Source organism: Vidua chalybeata, chromosome 22, assembly GCF_026979565.1.
Source record: "Vidua chalybeata isolate OUT-0048 chromosome 22, bVidCha1 merged haplotype, whole genome shotgun sequence".
NCBI classification, from domain to species: domain Eukaryota; kingdom Metazoa; phylum Chordata; class Aves; order Passeriformes; family Viduidae; genus Vidua; species Vidua chalybeata.
Window position 1 is genome coordinate 1043605 of NC_071551.1, and position 23799 is coordinate 1067403.

Genomic DNA, 23799 nt, shown 5'->3' on the forward strand with positions numbered 1-23799 from the left:
TCAATTCCTGTAATTACAACACTAATTAAGGAAGGTGTGGGACGAAGGCAGGATTTCTACTTCCTTGCACTGACCAAGGTGAGAGGTTAAACTATGCAGAGAAAGACAGCAGATTTTCCAGCTCCATCTCTGCCTCAGAGAATAATCAAGCCCAATCTCCCCAGGCTTTTTAAATCCTGGATGCATCAGTTTACCAAATGTTCAATCCAGGGTTTGCAAAACACAGCTCCCCAAAACCAGAAGGAAGCTCCTTATCCCCTCTGCAACCCAGACCTAAACTCACACACTAAATCATCACGGGGTTTTTTGGGGGGTATTTTACTGAACAGCTACATAGTGCTCCAGCCAGCTGGGGTGGCCCCAGGGAAACCCACCAAGAACACACCCCAAAACAAAGGACTCACACTGGGAAGTAGAGCAGGCTGTGATTTACTGGGACAACAACACTTCTGCAACAACAGAGAACACGACTGTGCCGAGGCACCCGGCCGGTGAACCTGCAGCACCTGCAGCACCACTGAGCATTGCCACACTGGGGACCTCAGAGAGGTGACATCAAAGCAGACACTGGAGAGGTGCTCGGGGTTCTGGGGAACCCAGAGAGCTGACACTGAGAGCAGAGACCAGAGGGAAGCTCCTGGAGACCCGGGAGAGGTGAAACCAGAGCAGAGACCAGAAGGATAATCCTGGGGACCCCGGAGAGGCCACAATGAGAGCAGAGACCAGAGGGATGCTCTGGAGGAGCATGGTCCTGGGGACCTTCGAGAGGTGACACCAGAGAGAGATCGGAGGGGTGCTCATCGTCCCTAGCACTGGTTTCCCTCCTGTGTCACCCCTACACAGACACGAGACAGAAGCCTGCTGGGCCAGGCAAGGCTGCTACATGCCAAGGGAGGGAGCAAAAGGCAGTGGGTTCCAGACAGGCTCCAGGGGCATTGCAGCCACTCTGGAGACAGTGGCACGCAACTCCCTCTGTAGGCACTTCAATCCCGGGCACCCTGGCTCTGCCTGTGAAGCTCCAAAGGCACACATTGGCTGCAAGGGATCTCACAAACTCCTGCTGGGATTGCAGAGGGCCTGAGGGAGCCCAGCACTGTGTGGATGTGATGGGGTTTGGTCCCAGCCTCCAGCTGGCCTGGATTGCTTGTGTGTGGCTGGGCTCCATCCTCCTGGCTGAGACAGCGGGGCTGCTCTCACATGCTCATTCCCAGCCCAGATTCCCTTTTATCCATGAGATGAGCATGTTGTCGGACCTTTACCTTCTCTGAAAGCCATCCTGAGATGGCAGGAGCCAGGCAGGAGCCTCAGGAAAGCAGGGATTTGGGGCTGAGGGGCTGCAGCAGGGGTTTGGCAGTGATTCAGAGCTGGAAGAGGCATCTAAGTAAGGACAGGGAAAGTGGAGCAGACCACAAGATCTGCTCTGGAGACCAGGCTTGGACCAGAAGAAACCAGGATCAGAGGGAACTGCTGTAGCTGGAAGTGCTGATCTAGTTGAAAATAAAAAGCATCTACTGCAGGCAGTGGTAGGTTCCCTTCCAGGGCAAAATCCTGACTGCTGAGTGCAGGATTTTGCCCAGGCTGCTCTGTTTGCAGGGTTTGCTCTAATAAACACATACATCCCTGCAGCAGGGGAGTTGAGCTCCTTGGAGGCATTTCCTTAAGGATAAATCCCTGTTCCTGTGCTCTCACTGATCTGCCCAAGCCTCCCCCCTCCTCCTCTTACACACTGCCTGGGTTGTAGCACAGCAGGTTGAACTCCAGGTTCTCATCCCAGTGACGGAGCAGCACAAAGAGCTGCTGGGCTGCAGCTTTCACCATGGCCAGGCTGGATCCCTCCGGGAAGTCCTGCCCGCTCAGCCACAGGCTGGCTTTGGCAGCCACCAGCTCCCACTCGATGAAGTAGGAAGCTGAGCTGTGCTCCAGCCAGGCCAGGGCCACAGCCGTGGCCCACAGCATCCCCTCGGGCTCCGTCTGCTGCTGCAGCTCCACATCAAAGAGCAAAGCCTGGAGCTCAGAGCTGTCGGTGTCCCAGCCCCGACCGCTGTCGGCGGGAGAGGAGAAGCTGCGGATGGTGATGGCCGGGGGGGACAGCTCCTTCTCGGCTTTCAGGGCTCTGGAGATGCTCTCGGCCGTGCCGCCCGACAGGTGCCGAAGGCGGCCGGTGTCCTCCGGCACTGCTCCCCGAGCCAGGTCTCCAGCGGTGGGGCCCTTCCCCTGCCCATTGGGGACCAGCAGCTGCTGGGTGCAGTTCAGGACTTTGTGCTCTGAGGAGGGACTGCTTCTCTTGGTGCTGTAGGAGCTGGAGGGGCTGAGGGACAGGCGGTGGCAGGCAAAGGGTGATGTCCACTTCAGCTTCTCCATGGGGATGTTGATGGCATCGCAGAAGGCTGAATTCAGAAGGAAGGCACCGCAGGCCAGCTGCAGGGACACCTGCAAGGGGTGATGGGCACAAAGGGAAGCTCTGGCACAGCAACCACTTGTGGCTAGCTCAGGAAAAAGGCATGTATGGATGAAACAGCTCGCCATCTCTGAGCAGGTCACTGGACATAGTTGTCAGAGACAGCAGGAGGAAGATTTGGGGGATCCTCCTCTGCTCCCCTGCAGTGACCACACAACCCCAGCAAGACCCAGGGAGGAGCTGCTCACCAGGGGAAGGTAGTCCATGCTCTCATTGTCACCCTCAGAGCCGGCTTTGCTTGGGGATTTATTCATGAAGCCTTTGGCAGCTCGAACCAGCAGCATGGTTTTATTGAGGGTCAGCCTGTGAAAGGATGAAAAGGTGTCCATGACCTCTGTGCTGATCCTGACACCCACCCTCCCCTCCAAAACCACCCATGCTCCCCAGACACTGGCACCACACTTAGTCCCAGCTCCAGCTGCTATCCTTGGGGGTCCCTCCTCTCCCCTGGCTTGTGTTCACATCAGACCCACACAGGTGAAAGGCACCTGCTGAGGTCAGAGGAAGGTCAAGCTGGCTCATACCTAGCAGCAAAGAGCCTCTCGATGGACTTTTGGGCTTGTGCAGAGGAAGCAGACAGGCTGTGGAGAGGCCCTGGGGAGAAACACAGTGCTGGGGTTACAAGGTGCCACAGGGGAGCAAAAGGGAGCAGAGTCAACATCCTGGGATATGGGCTTGTTTGGCTGCTGAATCTTTGGCAAAACTCTTCCTCTCCCCTTGCCTCATTTTTCCTATACAGATAATAAAATTCCTACACCTCTTAAAAATTAACCTGGGGGAGATTTATACCAAAAGCCACATCAGGTTCCATTCTTTGCACCTCAGAAGGAGTCAGGCCCTGTGCTCACAAGCCTAGTTTTAGGTCATACATTTTTATAAAATTCCCCAAAGCCCAAATCACGGACTCAATGGAGCCGCACCAGGTGCCAGCAGTTCTTTCCCTACCTTCAGGGACACGGCAGTGCTCCCAGGCAGATGAGGACAGGGTGCTGGAGGGTGAGGGGCTGCTCTCCTCAGCATCTGCAACCGAGGAACCACATCAGCAACAGCACCCAGCCAAAACCAGCACCTTCCCTCCCACGGCATGATGGGGTTAATGAGCCTCTTTGGGGCTCTGTTAATTCAGCTCCAGCTCTGACAGTGCCAGACAAGGTCCAATCCAAGTCGTCCTCATTAGTGAAGGATTTGGTGACAAGTGAGTGTCTCACATCCCCCCTGCCTCTAATTACACTCGTTTCATCCTCCGTGTTACCCGCGGTACGGCTGCCAATTAACTTCCGAGCGTTGTCAGCAGTACTACCCGCGATTTCAGGGGTTTGGGAGAAATTGAAGCTTCCTCGCCATTCATGGAGATGAGCCCCAGCCTGTCTGGTGAGCACTGTATGCAAAGGGGAAGGCAGAATTTAAAAAGACCAGAGACGGTGTCCCAAACCACTGAGATCTCTAACACCAGGAAGGAGATAAAAACCCAGGGAACCGTACTCATGCTGTTAAATCCATAGTCTCCGTTCTGGCCACATGCTGACTGAGGACGCCCAGGGGAACAGCCACGATGTCTTCTGTTTCCTGAACTCTTCTGTTTCCTCCAGTTGCCTTGCTTGGATGTTGCTCCTTGGCAAGAGAGAAGAGAATGGCCAGTGTTAGAGAGGGACTGGCACACACACAATGGCAATGAAAGCACAGAATGAGCTTGGCCATGAACTGGAGTGACAGGACAAGGAGGGAATGGCTTCAAATTGGAAGAGAGTAGGTTTAGATGGGCTATTGGAGAGAAATCATTTGATATGAGAATGGTGAGGCCCTGGCACAGGTTGCCCAGAGAAGCTGGAGATGCTCCCTTCCTGAAGTGTCCAAGGACGGACAGAGCTTGGAGCAGCCTGGGATAGTGGAGGTGGTGGCAGGGGGTGGAATAGGATGAGCTTTAAGGTCTCTTCCAACCCAAAACATTATGTGATTCTCTGGTCATCTCTGTGTATCCAGACCTCAGAGCAGACCTTTTCCCTGGCCACGGGAAGAGGTTTGTGCCACCAAGACCTTGGCCACAGCCTTGGGTTTGGGTCTGGTGCCAAATTGTGCTGTGGCTTCATAGCACATTGTGGCTTCATTGCCCTGAGAGACGTTTCCCAGGGACACCTTCCCTGCCAGGACAAGGTTCCACCTCTGTGCCAGCCCCACGTTACCTGTGTGGGTGTACTGGACCAGGGTGGGCAGGTAGCAGCTGGTGCTCAGGTCCACGGGCACGAAGGCTGTGTACTTGCTGATGATGTTACAGGCCTTGCTGGTGTGGACAGCATTGAGCTGGAACCGTCGCCCAGACCCTGCCACGGGAGGGACAGAGGGGTCAGAGTCCATGGGCCCCAAGGGCTCCCCCACCCCTCGCACCCAGCTCCCAGATCCAGGTCCATGCTGGGGGATCCATGCCCAGCAGGGGCTGTATCCCTTTACCTCTCTAAACTCTGCCTACTGCTACCCCTGGTCTTACTTTACAAGCCCAGATGCACTTCATGGAGGACAGGGTTGATGCAGTCCAGGGACATGTGTGGCCTAGGGCAGTGATGTGTGGCTGCTGCTGCTCAAGTTGGATGCCACGTCCCAGCTCCAAGTGACCAACTCCTTAAAAATAACCATGTTACCTCATGCATGAAGCAGAGGGATCACAGAATCATGGAACATACTGAGTCAGAAGGGACCCTCAAGGATCATCAACCTGCTCATTGCCCAACCCCTTCTCCTGAGGAGTGGAAAGGAACATAAGCTCGGGAATAATCACGTGCGGCAAGGCTGCAGAAGTAGAAGAGCACAAGGGAGCTGAAGAGGGCTGTTATTTGGGAGTTGTGTGAGACATTCTAATATTTCACCACCAGCAGCTTTTGTTTTCACTCCAGAGGCTGCTGAGACTGCTGGAAAGCCTTGCCGAGGTCAGGCAGGGTCTGCCTGCAGCCAGCTGTGCATTACCATGCTCGATTTCACACTCCCTCTCGGCAAGCTGCTCGAAGTCCTGGATGAGTGACTTGGCTGCCAGGTGGTGGAAGGTCTCACTCCACAGGTCTGTGTCACCATCCTCCTGGCTCTCCCGCTCCCGGAACAGAGGGTGGATATCAAACGTGACTTCCCACTGCACAGGCTCATTGTTCCTCAGCCCCTTGACCACTGCCTTGCAGAGGGCCCTGGGGGAGCCTGGGGAGCTGCAGGCAGCGCCGATATCCAGGTCCTGGGGCTCCCAGTCAGAGGAGGTCTCTGTCTCAAAGGTGAAGGATGGATGCTGGGCAGACTCTGCAGAGAGGGGAGAGGCAGGTCATTAACCACCTCCCTGGGAGCTGAACTCCCCACTGGCACCACAAAACCATAATTAATCCTTCCCAATTTTCACATGGTGGCACAGGGCGCAATGCAATGCCACCAGACCCCGGCACGGACAGGTGAGGCTGGCCATGCCTCCCCCTCTCCCACCTACCCAGATCCCCAGCGCTCCGGCTGTCTGATGAGGAGCACAGGCTCCTGATGGCATCGAGTGCTCCCAAGCCCCTTGCCGGGGCTTCCTGCAGCCCGTCTGGCAGTGCCGGGGGGGTGGCGTCGTGGCAGAAGGACACACAGCTGTGCTGGAGCAGGGCCGGGCGCCGGGCGCCTGTGCCACGGATCCTGGTGGCAGAGCTGTGCGGGACAGCTGGGAGGGGCTGTGAGCAGAGCAGATGTTAGGGCTGGATCTGGCTGCAGCCAATGACACAGACCTGCTCTGTCCCCTCTGATCCCGTCTGCTCCATGATGGACCTGCTCTGTCCCCTCTGATCCCATCTACTCCCTGCCTGACCTCTGCAAGGGATGCAATCACACAGGTCCCTCCCTCTGCCCATTCCTGGCTGGGATCTGTGCCTAGACAAAGCCCTCCACCAGACCTTGGGGTGTCCCCAAGGGACTCTGGCCCCAGGGGCTCCTTCCCCAGACACGCAGAAGGTGAAATATGAGTTTCATCCCTCCAGACATTTTAATGACTTCACTTGGGAACCAAAGAAAAGAAGAGAGACAGAAAGATCAAGGACCAGTTGCTTAGTAACGAAAGGAGAGAGGTGCAGGGGATGGGAGAAAGGAATTTTTATCTTTTTTTTTTTTTTTTTTTTTTTTTTTTTTTTTTTTTTTTTTTTTTTATGAGACTGTTTCTCCACTTTCAGGAGACATGAATCCCCCACTCCAGCGCCTCTGGTGCCACATTCCACAGAGATGCTCCCCTCTGCAAGGCCTGGGTTTCATCCCTGTCTCCAGGGCTGTGGGAAGATCCCTCTAAAACAGACAGACTCTATATTCCTAAGACATCACCAGCAATGAAAGGAGGTGGTAGAATGTGGTGGATGGAAGGATAATTTCTCTGAGTGACAGCCATATATGACCTCCACCACCACCACCTAAATTTTGTTGTTCTATGACACCACCAGCAAAACTGGGAGCCAGGCAGCTTCAGGCGTGATCTACCAAGCTAATATTGACACATCCTGCCAGACCCTTTCTGTTCCAAACCTGCTCCTTCTCCTGCCCGAGCTCTCCTCCCAGCCAGAGGAAGCCAGCTGGGAATGGAGCTGGGGGTTTAAGCTGCCCGTGGCTGGTGCTGACCTTTCCTTCCCAGCATGGCAAGCATGGAGATAAGCTGAGGGTTTGGCTTCACACCCCTGAAAATGTCAAGCCCTGGCAGCAGGACTGGGAGCTGGGAGAGCTGCTGGGAGCCCTGGCAGCAGGAGGGATAGCAAAACCAGGCTGTATTTAATTAAGAGCAGGCTGCATGCTGTTAACCATTTACTGCCCTCCAGAAGGGAGTCAGTTCCACCCCTGCCCACACACTGAGGGCAGGAGGATGCTCTGGGGACCTTCCCAATACAGGGAATGTTGCCAGTAGCCCTAAAACCTGCTTGTTCTTGGTCACTGATGCTGTTCACCACCCTCACCTGCTGTAGCCTGAGGGCAGGGGTCTCATCCCTCCCTCTGGAGCCCTGGCCCTGCTTTCCCCTTTGCCCCTTCATCTCCCCTCCCACTCCTCACCCAGTGATCTCTAACCCACAGCAGAGGGGAAATCAAAGTCCCCGACATCCCGCTCTGAGTTTCCATGGGAACGCAAGTGCTGCTGGTCCTCCCAGCCCTGCAGATGCTGATTGCAGAGCAGAGCATCCCGACGATGCCAAGGATGAGAGAAAACTATCCCCATCCTTCCCAAAGATCAGCTGAAAAATCTGCCCAAATTCCACCTGCTGCAGATAGGGGACAAAACCCTGTTCAGCAGACGTATCATCACACAGGTTCACATCTCATCCCAATGCTGTGTAAGGTGATGGATCCAGCTGGGAATCTGCTTTGGCACTGAATTCCTTTTCCCTGCCAGGTACAGAAGTGCCACAGCCATGGGGAGGTTTGAATCCTAAATTGTAGGGAGGTAAGAAGGACCAGAGGAGCAGCAAGGCGAAGCACAGGCTGTTAAGGGGAAGGGAAGCAGGGGAAAAGCAGGCTCTCATGGGGAGGGACTGCTATGGGATATCAGGATGGCACTCTGCTCCCTGCTTGGCTCGTTTCCCCAGTGTTTGTGATGTGCTGCAGAGCTATATCTATTACCTATATCTATATCAATATTTTAGGACTAGCGTGAGTCAGGCCCTTTCCTTCAGGCTCTTATCCACCTGATATTTTCCTCCTTCTCCTTGCTGGCTTCCTGCAGGCAAAGCCTCTCGGGGGATCACCTACCTGGAAATCCGCCTGCCAGGGCTCGGGGCTGAGCTGCTGCAGGTCCTGCAGGTGGGTTTTCCGGAGGGGGTTTTTCACCAGGGCTGTGCCAGGATCGCTGGCTGTGGGCACTTTCCTGCGAGGCTCGTGGTCGGAGATTTGGGTGGTGCTGTACGCCCGTCTCCTGGACAGAGCCTTCACGTCCATTCCTGAATGGTGGGAGAGAGGATCAGCTCCATTCTGGAGTGGGATCAGCCAGCACCACCCCCCTGGCTCACAGTGGGAGGCAGGGAGCTCTCGCCAAGGTCCTGCCAAAGCTCAGGGAGCCACACTCAGCCCTGCAAAGTTTTAAGCAAAGCAACGAAACCTCAAAAGGAAATAGAAACACAAAATTCCTGGGTATGTCAGGAGAGCAGGTTGGGAAGGTTTTGTCTGAGGAGTTTTCAGCCAAAAAAAGCCTGACTGCATTTCCCCAAGCCTCCCTAGAGAAGACAAAGGGTTTACTAATGAAATTTAATTAGTGCAGACACGCTCCTGTCAGAGCAAGACTAAAATTTGCCTTGGAAAGACATGATTTCTCATTGCTTTTGACAAGTTTGAGGGGATGCACAGTACAGATCCTCTTGGAATAAAAGGGAAGAACATCCCATCAGTAACAGAGGTTTCCCCAGCTCCAGGGTGCAACCAGCTGCTTTATGCCACATGCTACTGAAACAAACACCCAGCCAGGCCATGGTGGGGACGAGTGACACCCTGCAGAGATGGCTTTAGATCCATTCTCCCCTTCTCCTGACTGGGAAGCTGCTTTGCAGGTACAGGGATGGTCTAGCAGAGATACCCATTTGCTCACTCCACTCCTCCTCACACTGCTTGGGAAGCTTGTAAATAATTATGTGGCCAAAGCTAAAGCTGCTTTGAAAATCTCCAGGGAACCCAGCTCACCAGGGCTTCCCTTGATTTCCTGACAGGTTTGGATACAACATCCAAACCAAACAGACTTGCTCAAGCCTCAGGAGATCTGTCATCTCTCCTGCAAACTCCTCCAGCTCTTTGCAGCTGAAGATATGTATAAATCAGGCAAAAAAAAAAGGGGGGAGCAGTGACAGGAGCTTGATTAGAGAGACAGGGACATCACCCCCCAGCATGTACAGAGGAAAATCTGACCCGTGTCCGTGTCCAACTCTCCCCCAGGATCTCTGCCCACGCCCAGGTGCTCGGGGGAGCGCTCGGCGGGGCACGACCCCTCTGAGTCTCTGGAATGGTTCCAGCTCTCCAAGCCTGCTCCCTCCTCCTGGGAGTGAAAGAAAACAGAGCTGCCCGACTCCTGGGAATGCATCATGCTGTACTGCCGCCTCTTGTCCTGGGGGGAAGCACAGAGAGGGAACAGGTCCCACCACCGTGTCCGTCCACTGGCTCCCAGCTGAGACAGGCTGCACCAGCATCCTTAGCCACTACTGCCCCCCAAAGTCCCGCCCATCATCTCCTTCAAGGGCACAGCTGGGAAGCAGGAGACACCCCCTGACCGTGCACAGAGCCAAGACTCTTGCGTACACCCCAACACCCCCCACTCCTGGGACAGCCCCACAGACTCACAGATCTGGGGGTGGAGAGGTATGGGGAGGTGTCGCAGATGACGCCGTAGCTGACCAGGCGGTCACCAGGGAACAGGCAGCTGCTGCTGACAGGGGACACCAAGACCTCAGTGCTCTCAGGAAAGACCCACTCCACGGACACGTCGCTCAGGACCGGTGCCATCGCCTTCTTCAGCGACCTGATCATCTGCAAAGGGCAGGGGGAAGAGGTTCAACACTGGATATGGTGTCCAGTCGGACATGGTGTGAGCCATGTGTGAGCCACGTGCCATGTGCCACAGGGAAGGGGAACATTCCCTCAAACAATCCCATCAGCTGATTCCTACCCTCTCCTGACAGTCTGCTTCCTCTTAGTCTACTCTGACATCCATCCCAGCACCCTCACCTCCTTGGCACAGTTATACTTGACAGAGCTGGGTTAATGCTTGGTCTTTTCCAACCTAAATGACTCCATGATTCCATGATTTTTTACCATGAGCAGATAGTGATGAAGCACAGGGCTGATCTCACGCACGCTGCCAGCCCAGAGCAAGGTGGGAGCTATTGGCCTGAGGGATCTTTCTCTGATGTGAGGCAGCATCCCTTGCTCCCCTCCCCTCTAGCACCCAGGAAATGCTGTCAGCCTTCAGTGGTCTGAGCCCCAGCCCCAGCCCTTGTCCCGAGCCCAGCACTCACACACTGATATTTTTGGAACAGCTCATTGCTGGCACAAGCCACTGCCAGAGATCAGCAATGCTCTGCCAGTTACACACGTGGAGAAGACCAATATTCATGAATACCTCATGGACAAATCTCCCAGGGAGCCATCTACATGAGCTTCCCTGCACGCCAAGGGAACTGAACACCAGATTTAGAGACAGAAAAGTGCAAATATTCCCTATTGTTCCCTGCTTTTTTACAGGCTTGGGAAGACACACCGGGCTGTGTTTTATAAGGCCATTAATTGACGCCTCAGACTGCTGAAGGCACCAAGCTGAACAGCCTGCAAAGCTCTTATTAATAGCTCTTATTAAACACCTCTCTCTTCACTGTCTTTGCTTTTAATTTACATCAGAAATGTTGATGCCATTCTGTCTTAGAGAAGTTTTTGCGTGCTCCAGGTTCCTGCAGAGGGTGGAGTTGCTGAACTCCTCGAGAGATCAAGAAGGTAGGAGCTGGCTTTTTGGAGATATTTAAGAGCTAAAGACCCAATTCTCTCTGGGTTTAGTCAAGCAGCAGGTGACAGGCTGGGCTCTGCATTCACCAGGGGACAGAGCCATCCCTACGCCAGATCTCGAGCACACGGTTTTACTCTTCATGGGGAGAGAGGAAATGGAGAGGCTTTAAAGTCAGCTTAATAAGCAAAGCCATCGCAGCGCATTCCTCTCGCTCCAACCCCGAGTCCTCCTCGCCTGAGCAACGACAGGGCTGAGCCCGACTTCAAAACTAATTGGCTGCTTTGATGCCGGTCCCACTGCCCTCGCCGTATGTGAGGCAGAGCTGCCTTTAAAGGCAGAGCTGCAGCACCGCGGCTATGGCGGCCCCCGAGCCCCAGGCGGAGACGAACCCACCCTCCCGCTCCCTCCGACACGGCCGGACGTGGAGATGCTCTTTCATCCCCTCCCGCTCGCCCATCTGCTGAGAAGGGGGGGGGCTGGGAAGGCAGGGCCAGGATGGGGAATGAACCCCCTGGGAGCCATGACCTCCCCCTCGCTGAACCAGAGCATCCTTACAGCCCCACGGGGGGGCCCCGGGGAGTGGGGATGTACCTTGGGCTGCAGCCTCTCGCCCTCCGCCAGGAACTCGGAGGCGCCCCTGGACACGGCAGCCAGACCCCGAACCAGCCTCCTGCAGGCATTTGGCCCGATGCCAAAGCTGTAGCACCTGCAAAGGGACAGGGAGACTCAGGATCCAAAGGAAAAGCCACCCCCCAGCCCCATGTAGCTCACACATTCCCTCAGGCAGAAACTCCCTCTGGCTTTATCCCACTGCTATGTCCAGAATAAACCAGCCCTCTTTTAGGTATGTGGCAGGAAGGTTGAGAACCTCCCAGTGCCTAAAGGAGCTCCAAGAAAGCTGGAGAAGGACTTTGGACATGGTCATGGAGTGATAGGACAAGGGAGAATGGTTTTAAGCTGAAAAAGGGCAGGGCTAGACTGGATATTGGGAAGAAATTCTTCCCTGCAAGGGTGGCCCTAGCACAGGTTCCCCAGGAAAGCTGTGGCTGCTCCTGGATCCCTGCAAGTGTCCAAGGGCAGGCTGGACAGGGTTTGGAGCACTCTGGGCTGTGGAAGGGATCCCTGCCCATGGCAGTGGGGTGGGATGAGATGGGCTTTAAGGTCCCTTCCAATCCAAACCATTCTGGGGTTCTTTGAACTGCCAGCCCCCTCCTCTCAGCAGACCCCAAACCCCTTCCCCAAAGACCAGCCTTCAGCAGTGACATTCAGGAGTTCCCAGCAGGACCTCAAGCCTTCCCCTCCTCTGCAAACACAAACAAGCTGCTTTGCTCTCAGTTCAACTCTTTTCCCTGCTGGCTGTGGTCAATAGCACTAAATATCCAGTAATGATATCTGCTTGCAATGAAAATAAACATTTTCTCAGGGAAGGATGATCAAGCCAGGTGAGGCTGCTCCCCTTGACTCCCAGGTCTGTGAATCAGGATTTGGTTTGGGCTGAAGGCTAGAAGTTGAGCTGGAGCCCAGGCAGGGAGGGCAGTACTAGGTGGGGATGGATGTGCCAGGAAGCCAGGAGGATTGGAATGGGTGGGATATGGCATTTGGGCAGGGCAGTGGATTGCTGAGAAAGAAAGCACCTTCAGCAGCAAACTGCATCTGCACAAGGGGCTTTTCTATGGAGGGTTTTAATCCTCAGCTGCCTGCTAATCCTAGGCCAGCCTCACACCCCTCCTAAATAAGGCTCTGATCTTCTTTTAAGATGGGCCATGCCCAGGACTCTCCTTCCAGGGTCATCAGAGACCACGCTCCAGCTCTGATTGCATTTAACCCTCCCCTCCAGCTCTCCAAGAGCGAGGGGTGGGATAGTGGGATGCCCTCTACACTGGGAAGCAATCAGACCTCTGTGCAGTTACAAACCCACAGAGCAGCTTGCCTGATAATTCTGAAGTCTGAGAGATGGAAGAGGAATCAGGATTTCTTACATTTTTCTCATGTTTTGTGCCCCTTAAAGAGGCAGAGGAGAAACCAGAACAGCCTGTGATCAGGGCTGGGGAGCCAGGCTGGGAGTTTGTGCACAAATCAGCTGCTTTTTACATTGCTCCCTTTCAGCATATTCAATTCTGCACAGCCCCATCCTGGAAGCAGCTGGGGCCAGCCCCAGATGTGCTTTAAAAAAAAAAAAAAAAAAAAAAAAGCAAGGAAGATTGTTGGCATGTCAATCTCTCCTAGCAGGAAGCATCAGCCGAGAGCTGTGAAGTTGTCAGCTCAATTATCCTGCTTTTGATTGTTTAAAAAGCATCTGAACTTCTGGGATTCGTTCCAAACCCTTTGAGGTTCTCCCAGGCTCATAGCAGCAATCCCTCCTGCCTCTGTCTCTGAAGTGGGGACGTCTGTGAGATGGAGCTGTGCTCAAGGGGAGGCACATCCCAGCCTGTGCCAGCTTTCTGGCCCTGCAGGGTTGAGTCCGTACCTGGTGGAGCAGGAGTGGTCCCGCAGCAGCTCCAGAACCTTCCCGGTGTTGCTGATGGCCCCGCCCGTCAGCAGGAAGAGCAGCCGGGGGTGGCCCCTGTGCATGGGCTGGCGGATGACCCACTTCAGGGGGGATAAGAGGTTGATGCTGCCCATATCAGCTTGGATCCTCCTGATGCTCTGGCAGGCGATGAGCAGGCTCTCCTGCCCAAAGGAACATGGAATTGTCAGCACCAGCACCCTCTGAGAACCAAGGAGAGCCATAGGAGAGCTGAGGGAGTTGAGGCTGTTCATCCTGGTGAAGGGAAGGGTTTGGAGAGACCTTAAAGCCCCTTCCAGTGCCTAAAGGGGCTCCAAGAGAGCTGGAGAAGGACTTTGGACAAGGGCCTGGAGTGACAGGACAAGGGGGAATAGCTTTAAGCTGAAAAAGGGCATGGTTAGACTTGGTATTAATTATTTACTATAAGGGTGGTGAGGCCCTGGCACAAGTTGCCCAGAGAAGTTGTGGCTGCCCCTGGACCCCTGGAAGTGTCCAAGGCCAGGTTGGATGGGGCTGGGAGCACCCAGGTATAGTGGAAGGTGTCCCTGCCCATGGCATGCAAGATCCCTCCCCACACAAACCAGTCTGTGATTCTGTGAACTGTGGGTTCCCCCACCTCACAATAGGCCTGGCTGACAGGAAAGAGGGTATTGAAGGTGGATCCAAAGCCAATGACATTGAAGAGACATGATGGCATCAGGCTCTTGAGAATGACCAACAGGGCATCCTGAGGGGTGAAAAGCAAACAGACATCAGGACACTTGGACCCTCCCTGGCTGCCCCAACTTCACCAGTAAAAGCTCTGCCCAGAGCCATCCCATCTTATTCCCACTTTCACCTGACAACAAACCAACTGCTTCTTTCCCATGCCTCCATATGACCCCACTCTTTTCAAAGTCCCTTGATGATATTTGGGACCTGAAGCAGTGAGGAAAATGGAGAGTATTTGGAAAAAAAGAGACAACAAAGAACTGAACAATTTTTTCTGTTTGTTTTTAAGGGATTCAATTTGTGCTGGCAACACACTGCTGCAGCACAGAGCTGGTGGGTGAGAAGCAGAGTGTGAAATTGAGAAGTGTGACACGCAATGCATCTCAATGCCTAAACTTGCAGAAAATAAACAAACAGCTTAAAGTTACACAAAATGAAAAGCCTCCCCCATCCCCAATTCTCTTGTATTCATAGCTGGCTTCAATTAAAATAACTGAGAGACAACAGATTTAAGCTATTTTCTTTACCAGAGGTGGTTATCTAACATGCCTATTCCTGGGCTTTACATAAGGCAAGAGCAACTTGAATTGTCACAGTGATATTGTGGACAAGTCCAGGACAGAGCTTGTGATCACAGCAACTGGGCAAGAGCTGTTTAAGGAGCTCTTGAACTTGTAGGAGCAATTATGTGGCAGAAGAGGAGGCCCATTTCAAGCAAAGTGTTTATTTAAAGCAAAATGTAAAGCAAAGTGCTCAGGAGCAGCTCAGTTCTATTTAAATGCTGATCAAGGCAGACTCCTGCCAGTCTGCCGAGGGCAGCAGAAACCCTCTAGCCAGCCCCTGGAGGTGCTGCCAAGGTCAAACGAGCAAGAATAGCCTCCCTGAGTTGTCCTACCAGTGGCAAAGACCAAGTGACCACAGAGGGATGTAGCAAACTCGCTGCCTGGGTCCAGCACAGATGTGGTGCCAGGGCAACCCAGCTCCTAAAGCCTGTAATACTCAGCAAAAACACAGAGCTGGAGCACTGAAAATCAGTGGAATAATGTACAAGAACAGGGTTGCCCTTTAACAGGCTCTGGAGTACTTGAATCCAAGCTGTTATCTCAAACCTACAAGGATATATTTATACCACTGCTCCCAGATGGCTCCCGGGATGCTGGCTCTTCCAGATCTCAGTGCTGACATCCCATCTTGGAACTCATTACAAGGGAAAAAATACAAATTTCCAAATATTTCTCTTAAAGCACTTTCCAAAATGGGCAAGCGATGCCTGCTTGCTATTTCAGCAAGTAGAAAGATTTATTGCTTCTTATGGTAAATATTGATCTTGATCCTGTTGCACTCCATAGCTATATGGCAACTCAATAAGGAGGGATGTTTGCTTCCAGAAAAGTCAATTCCCAGTTATTAGTGCAGTTTTGCCAGCGACCACCATCACAGCCTGGCTCTTCTCCCTGGCTGCATCAGGGTGGGAAAGGAACTGGCTGCAGGAAATTTAAATCCCTGCATCTTCCACTCCAGCTGCTTTGGACAGGTGCCCTCCTGCTCTGCATTGGCCCTTCCACCCCATTCCTGAGTGCATCCTGAGGCTGCACAGCTCCAAGACCTGTCATGCCATGCATCTAGCCAGCTAAGGATGATGCAGAAGGTTCCACCAACCAAAACCCACCCGAACCCTCTCAGAACAGCTCCTGCAGTGAGGTCCTTGGTGTCTGTGAGTGACAAACAAGGACGGGACACTCAAAAGAGGGACAGTGGGTTTCTCCCTTCAGGTATCTCCTCCAAAATCTCCCTCAAAATATTTTTTCCTGAAGGGGAACAGCCTTCTTCCTGTTTCTACAGCCCTCCTGAGATGGGGTTTCCATTTCAGGACCAACCAGAGAAGGGCTCTGATCCTGTAGGTCTCCATCCCCAGGGGACAATCCAGCCTCCACAGAGGCTGCAGAGCCTTGTGCCCAAACCCAGCTATGCTGAGAGTTGGAAAGCAAAAACCTACCCTGGGACAATATTCCCAGACTCCTAAAGATGCGGGGGGAAGGGAGTACAACCCCAGAGATATCCTGTTCCCCTTGGGAACAGCCTCCCTATTCCATGGGATGTGCTGCAGCCATCTGCAGGCTCCCCAGTATCCCAGTCCTTGTTGCTGAAGGTGTCTGTCCTTCCTCAGCAGTTCCCATGGAAACTAGAGACAGATGGGAAAAGAGATGTGCTAGAAGATGGACAAGTTCAGGAGTGGGTCTGTGGGAACCTCATGAGGTTCAACAGACCAATTGCAGGGTCCTGCACCAAGTCTGGCTCTGGGTAAGAGGCACATCTGACAGGGGAACCTCAGACCTACAGAATACCCTGTAGGGTATTGTATAATAATATTGTATAATACCTATTTTTTATCCTGAGGTCTCAACAGAACTCCCATAACTATCCACCAGGCTGCTGGTGTTCATTTGTGTTTGTAAAAGGGATGACTAATATTTAAATAATTTCTGTGGGTTCACAGAGATGCCCATCAGCAAAACCTCTCCTAATGCATAGTCAGCACCTCTCCTTGGAGCTCCCTGGAGGTTTCCTCCTAGGCAGCCATCACCCAAAACCCTCCTGGAGACAGGGAGAACTGGAAAAGGGATGCACAAAACATGCCAGCAAGAGAGGGAAAGAAAACAATTTTGCATTTTATGTGCTGACAGGAAGAAGCAGAAGAGAACAGGGGAGAGTCACCTTTGTTGCAAGTACCAAACGAGTGCCATAGTTGAGATGACAAAAATACAGCCTATAATTACCCCCCATCCCCTGATAATGAACACTTATGCTTTCAGCACCATCACTGCTCTCATTCATCCCTGTTGACAGGCAGGTGTTTCCCCTCCTGCAGGTACCTTGACACGGCTGATGTTCACACCACTCATGCTCCTACTGCGGTCTACCAGGAAGATGAACTCTCCCTGGGCTTTCCGGAGGCCTGGCTGCACAGTCCTCAAGTCAGGGCAGAAGTTGAGCATGATGACAGGGTGGTGGGGGATGTCCTTGTTCAGCCGCTTCCTGATGATTTCCATCTGAAAGAAAGCAGGAGAGAGCTCGAGAGGTTGGTTTTGAGAGGTTGATTTCTCCACCCCATTTCAATTCGAGGGGAATCAGAGCATGGCTCAAAATGCGAGTGCATGGCCTTTTGTGGGCCACAATCTACTTGTTCAGAGGTTACAACACCAGGGTGGGCCAATGTCCAGGTGTCCTGTTCTGTCCATACCCACAGTATTCACCATCCCTGCAAGTGCCCAAGGCCAGGCTGGACAGGGCTTGGAGCAAGCTGGGATAGTGAAAGGTGTCCCTGCCCACAGGAGGCGTGGGACAAGATAATCTTTAAGGTCCTCTCCAACAAATCATTCTGGGATTATATGGAGCAACTGCACACTCAGATAAAAGCCTGAAGGATAAATCAAAAGACCTCACCCTACTCAGCACGTTGCAAATCTGATTCTCCAAACATTTCATTAGATCCTTACCAAAAACCTGGTTCATTAGCACAGCTTAGCATCCCACCGAGGCACACCAGAGGTTTTCTCCATGGTCACTCAATAATGAAGTGTGAGATGCAGCCCTTGATCTGATGCATTCAGCACTCCAATTCATTCCTGCCACCTCTGGTTAGCTGCTTTTTCTGCCCATTTCTTTTATCACTTTTCTTTGTAGGGACTGAAAGGCTTTGGAAAACTGAACCATCTGCTCCAGCCATGGCTCGATAGGAACCTGCATGATCTCTGCACTGCACACAGCTCCAACGGCTCTCTGCATTTTCTCTCCTTCTATTTCAAGTATTCATTACAAATGGGATAAAATAAAACCAGTAAAAACTTCTTGTGATGGGTTTATAATGTGCTGTTACATGTGTATCAAGCAGTAATGGGTTCACGGCCTCAGCTGCTTTGGAGGGAGCTCCAGGACCCAGCATCAGCCCAGCGACAGCCTTTCATCCCTGGGTCTGAGTGTGGAAACAACTCGCCAACAGCAGCTCGATCCTCAGGGGCTTTGTTTGCCTCTTTTCTCCTCTTTCTGGCTGCTTTTCTCGTTGGTATCACAGGGAGTAAACCAGACCCCACATAACTGGGCTTGTTTTCTCCAGCCATGAGTCACATTCCTCAGTCTATGAGCTGAGACCAACCTTTGTTTTCTAAAACTCACTAACTCCCTGTGGCTCAACACACACATACAAGTTCTGCTTTCAGCTCCTCTGCCTGAGTGCTGCTTCTCTGACCCAGTGGAAAGACAGGTCGCACTCACAGGAATAAGCCAAGCTCCCACTCATCCTCTTGCCTTTCCCTTCTATGCTATGGGGTATAAATTAATCAGCTACTTTGAGAAATCAAAGGGCTTTTTCCATTTCCATTTCCCTCCAGCCATATGTCATTATTTTCTTTAACAACTTTTCCAGTTTATCGCATTCCAGACTAGAGTGTTCCTTGCTGCCTCTGTACAAATACTGAATTGTGGGCCTGGACTTATCCACAGAACTCCCTTGAATGCTCTTGGGTATCCATGACATAAATTTCTTGCGTGATCAGGATGAGCCCATATTTTGGGATTTCTCACTGACTGGAGGGAATTTTACAGGCAAATCTTCAGTAAACAGCATCAGAGGACCCGCTACAGGTCAGAAAAGAAAACATCTCCTCACCTCCCTTCCATTCCCCTTCACCCATTATCCAACTACAGTAAACTAATCAGATTTTGTCGAGGAAAGTTGATTCCACTGTGCATCCATTCCCACCAACCTGCAGCTGACAGCATCCAAGCCTTTTACATAACAAACAGAGGGAGGAGGATTACTTATCATTTACTGCTGAAATTTCTGGGCTAATTTAATTTATGTCAAGAAGTGGCCAGTGTCCTGCTCTGAGCAGCAGCAATTCTGGCCCATCATCTACCCCAGGTATTACAGGCATTTTCTCTGCTCCCTGCAGTAGTTTCCCAGTCCTCTTGGGGCACAGGTGGCTTTCCTGCAGGGAAGTGTCTCCAGAATGATCCCCCCTTAGATAATTGGACATGCTAAATGTGCAGAAATAATTAGGGAGCCATCCGAGGCGTAGCGTGGGAGTTTCATCTCGTTGCACCTGCCACATGCTGAACACAATTAGAGGAGACGCCTGCGGAGTCCCTGCCAGAGAGAGCGGAGGGCAAAGGGAAGGGAGGAGAGGAGGGTTGACAAGTCTCTGGTGAAAGGAGAAATCTTAGCAGCACGGGGAGGCACCCCTGCAGCAGGTCCAGGATGTCTGCCAAGAGGGACCCAGGATCAGACACGTGAAGAAGGAGTTTAGGGGGAAATGAGCATCCCTGGGCACACAGGAGAGCCCTGGCTGTTTGAAACAGGAGCTGACACTGTCAGCCCCAGCTGTGGCCACACAAGCACAACCTGTCCCTTAAGGGAACACACCCACCCTGGAAATCCAGAGGGCTCTGAGCTGTCTGCTCCTCTCCGCTGATCCCAGACACAGCAAAGAGTTGGGCTGTCACTCATTCCTTCAGAACTGCTGAAAGACGAGGCACAAATCCCAGCACAGATATTTTTCTCTTTGCTGCTCAGCAGAACAAAGAGAAGTCTCTCCTACCTTGTCTTCAGTTCAGCTCATTATTCCCAGAAAAATCACTTCTTTCTATCTGACAGCTACCCAGAAACAGTAAACATTTACCGAGCAATTAAAAGAATATTTTATTCTATGTCACTGCAATAATTATAATACCCTTAATACTATCACAATGTACCTCTCTAATTATGCTATGCTAGACTAGCACTAATTATACACACAATAACCATCTCAGAGCTCCTTCCCCTCTCAGTTTATCAGCAGTGCTGCTGAATTTTCCCCTCTTCTTCCACACAAGCCCCTCTCTGAGGGAGGATGCTGCAGGTCTCATTGGGACAGTGTAATATCTGAGGCTCAAAACATGGAATCATCTTCTAGTTCAGCTCCAGTCCATGGAAAGCCTCAGCTAACTCCTGCAGCTTGTGTTTCTCACCTTTTTCTTGGCACTGGGGTCTTTCTTAGTGCCTTTAATGAAATCGTTCTTCCCCTTCAGGTGTCGTTCATACTCTGCAGGGGTCATGTCACCCTCTTCCATTAAGACGTGGGGCATGTGGGGCTCTGTAAATGCAGAGAATTGTGTGAAGAACAGCTGTGGTTACACTTTGGGTCTGGCAGAGGTGCAGGCACCCTTGGTTGGGAAAACAGCAGTATCTGTGAGCTTGGAGAGCTCAGAAAACCCTGAGAGGGGCCAGGATTACCCCTGGGAAGCCTAACCTTGACAATATTTGCAAAACCAGCACTAATCCAGCTGTCTCCAGAGCTACAGATGAGGATCCCAGAAAGGGGCCAGACCAGCAGAGGGGAAGCAGAGCCCACCTACCACTTGGATGGATCAGGATCTCCACGGGTCTGTCAAAGGTGTGTTTGTTGGCCAGTGTGATCACGATGCTCTTGGCAGAGCGAGCCAAGGGGTCGGCGTCTGCTCGGATCTCGTGTGTGGGGCTCTCAACTCCTGCCCGGGGAAACCAAGGTGCCAGTAGGGATTGAGGATGGGGGGACACCAGGGAGAAGGGATGACAAGGTGGTAGAGGACAGGAATCCACATTAGCATCAACCCTGTACTGGTAAATCCACCCCAGCACAGTTAAGTTGCTAACACAGATTTATATTGAGGAGGAGGAGTGTGGACATTGCCTTGGGGAGGTGATAAATCAGCCTTGTGCAGCAGGACAGCCCCAGTGCTCCTACCTGCCAGCAAACATGGCCCTCGGATCTCCAGGTGGAAGCTGAATTCATACTCAAAGGGGTTGGTGGCCTCACTGTCCAGCAGCTGAGTCAGGCAGAACCTGCTCCCTTGCTCTGGGCTCCCCAGTCCACAGGGGTGCTTGTCCCTGCTGGTGAGATAAATCCAAATAAACCCTGTCAACATGTTCTATCCTCCCAGGAACTGCAGATGTGCCAGAGGTAAAGCCTGCAGCCACTCTCCAACCTCCTGCAGCTCCTGCTCATTCAGCCCTGCATTCCCCAGGATCAATCCCGGACAGAGCCCACCCCATGGTTTTCCGTACGTTTGGAGCTGGTGGCTGGAGAAGCTGCTGGCATTCTCCAGGCTGGGCTGGGGGACCCTGGGGGCACACACAGCTGGCAGAAGGACCCTCACCACCCCGCTGGGTAGTGTCTGCAGCTCAGAGGAGGTGCTGATGAAGATGGAGACACTTTCCAGGGGAGGAATTATGCCCAGGTTGGCCACAAAAACAATCCTCTCCAGGTCCTCATCCATCATAATCCTTCCTGCACAGAGATTGGACCATGCCAGGTATTGCAACTATGGAAAATGCTCCTTTCCAGGCCTCCCACAACCCCCAGCCCTGGATCAAACACCCAAAGCCGCCACCACTGCACACATCAGCTTTCTCTAAAGAGCCCCAGCTTCTGCATCACTCTTTTGCCTGCCTAGAAGCAGCAGTGCTTTCCAAGACGGATAAGATTGACATTTTTGGCATGAGCACCACAACCCCTCAGCCTCCCAAAAGGAGCCCCCTTGGTGCCGCAGCACACACAAGCCAGCCACCCCCGTCACCTCTCCACTCCCCTTCGCCCTCTTTTTCTCCCTAAAACACCCTCAACCCCCTCACCACTTCCATCACCATCTCTTCCAGCAGGGAGGCTGCAGCTGTTGAAGTAGGTGTCATCCATCTTGGCTCTGTCTTTGATCTGCACTGTCACAGTGTGCCGGGCCACAGCTGCCTCGAATCCCACGACAGTCGTGCCCTCATCCAAGGGGTACACAAAGAGGCCTGCCAACCAGGAAGGGTGTCAGCAACGCCCACCTCTTCCCTGGACCCACCAGCCAGGTCCCTCTTGGCACTTCCTAAGTGGGAAAAAAATCCCACTTGTGGGATTTTTCACACCTAAAAAGTTGTAGACTTGGACACAATACATTTGGTTGTGCTTCCCACCAGCATCTAAAAGTTGAAGGCATGCACAGAAACCCAGCACTGCCATATTAAATTTTCCATTCCAAGCTTCACTCCTTAAAACTTGCCTTCCAAAGCCTGGGGGTCTGGGTTGTGGTAGGTGAGCAGGGCTGTCATCCCAAAGGCATAGCCACTGACGCAGGATGTCACCTCGGACGCAATGAGGGGCAGCCGGGAGAGGGTCACCCGGTTAATCAGCCCTGGCATCTTCCTGGGGGTCTCTGGGTGACAGTGGGGAGCTGGAGAGAGAAAGGTGAGAATGGATGTGGAGCCCTGAGTGACCAAAATGTTTGCATGGCTCTGCCACCTCATTCTGAAGCCCTGAGGACAGAAAGGTGAGTGACCTGGGACAGGATGAGACCTGGGACTGCAGTGATGGGGATGGAGCAAGACCCCAATGGGAAGACACAAAGCAAACCCTTGCTCCAAATCCCCATTGGCACAAGGGAGGAGGTTCAGATGAAACCTCCCTGGCTGGGGACAGACAGCCCTGGAGGTCCATAGTCCCCACCTCCCACACTGCTGGAGTCTGAGCAGAACCGGTTAATGTCTTTTTCTGTCCCTCTTTCTCCTCATTATCCTTCAAACCAACAACTTTCTCCAAGATAAGACTATGATCATGAGAGTTTTGCTTTCTCCTGGGAAAGGAAGAGTAGGCAGGCAGAGCCATACATGCTCCTGCCCTCCCATGCCCTTGCCCGTCCTCATCCTTGCTGATTACAGGGAGGTGCCATTGCTCTGCTGTCCTGCATCTCCAGATCCTTCCTGCACAGGCTGACTCATCCCTCCCTGTGCTCAGCCGACACATTCAGATGCAAAGTGACTCCTTATGCCAATTACATTCCAACTCTTTTCCCTAAGCAGATTTTCCTCCATTTCAACTCCTCTCCCCCAGGCCTCAGGGTTTTAAAGAAGACTTTTCAGGTGGATTTTAGGGCCCCATCCCGATCCCTCGGGGAACCGGGAGAAGTTGCTAGGCAGCAGTTCTCCCTGGCTGGCTCTGCAATGTTTTATGCAGTGATTTACAAGGCCCAGGAGAAGCCAGCAGCACTGAAATACATCAGTTTCTCATTCCTGCGTTATTAAAACTCACCTTTATATGCAAATGCCACAGAAGACATCAAGGCCACGAGCCGGATGAGTGCTCGGGCAGGGAAACGACGTTCATAAAGGAAAAAGGGAGAGCCAGGGAGAGCAAATAGGGCTGTCCAGAATGGGGGAGAGCAGCCAGGGAAACTGAGCACAGGAAACAGTAGTGAAGATGATGATGGAGGGCAGTAATCCCAAGGCACGCCCCTGAATCCCGGCCAAAAACCTCAAATTCCCGATTTAATCCACCCCTCCTTCCAGCATAAATGCTGCTCATGCCAGGAGCTGCCCAGGGAGGTGGGGGATGCATCCATGGGGATGCAGCTCCCACAGTCAGGAGATGAATGGGAGTCCCACCTGAGCCAGGGGAGGCCATCCCACACCGGGATGCTCCAAGCCGTGCCAACAGGGCCTGGGGAGTCAGGAGCTGGTAAGAGTTCACCTGCCACAGGGAGAGATAATGAAGCTCCCCTCACTTCAATATGTGGCAGAGGCCATCAAGGTATTGGGAAGTGATTAAATGCCAGGTGGGGGAGGAAGGAGGGAGAATGATTTTACCTTAAACCTAACAGCTTGGCACAACAGGAATTCATTACAGA

At 52.7% G+C, this 23799-nt stretch overlaps 1 protein-coding gene across 6 annotated transcripts; it reads right to left on the reverse strand.

Annotated features, from left to right (window-relative positions):
- Nucleotides 1-413: 413 nt before the first annotated feature.
- Nucleotides 414-23529, reverse strand: VWA5B1 (von Willebrand factor A domain containing 5B1). 6 transcript variants are annotated; one of them, XM_053963109.1, is made up of 23 exons: nt 23205-23529; nt 22180-22350; nt 21770-21931; nt 21203-21425; nt 20883-21028; nt 20515-20646; nt 20128-20252; nt 16995-17171; nt 14027-14137; nt 13372-13574; nt 11496-11610; nt 9749-9934; nt 9320-9515; nt 8177-8364; nt 5913-6132; nt 5414-5731; nt 4639-4776; nt 3941-4069; nt 3711-3836; nt 3404-3478; nt 2983-3052; nt 2647-2761; nt 414-2430 (listed from the first exon to the last, which is right to left on the reverse strand). In XM_053963109.1, exons 1-23 carry the CDS (start codon nt 23230-23232, stop codon nt 1720-1722), a joined length of 4065 nt encoding a protein of 1354 aa, XP_053819084.1. In that variant the 5' UTR covers nt 23233-23529; the 3' UTR covers nt 414-1719. The 6 variants fall into 6 exon arrangements, with proteins under 6 accessions (XP_053819084.1, XP_053819083.1, XP_053819082.1 ...); XM_053963108.1 differs by lacking the exon at nt 23205-23529 and having other exon boundaries at nt 21782-21931; nt 22180-22639; XM_053963107.1 differs by lacking the exon at nt 23205-23529 and having other exon boundaries at nt 20883-21025; nt 22180-22639.
- Between the last annotated feature and the right edge of the window lie 270 nt (nt 23530-23799).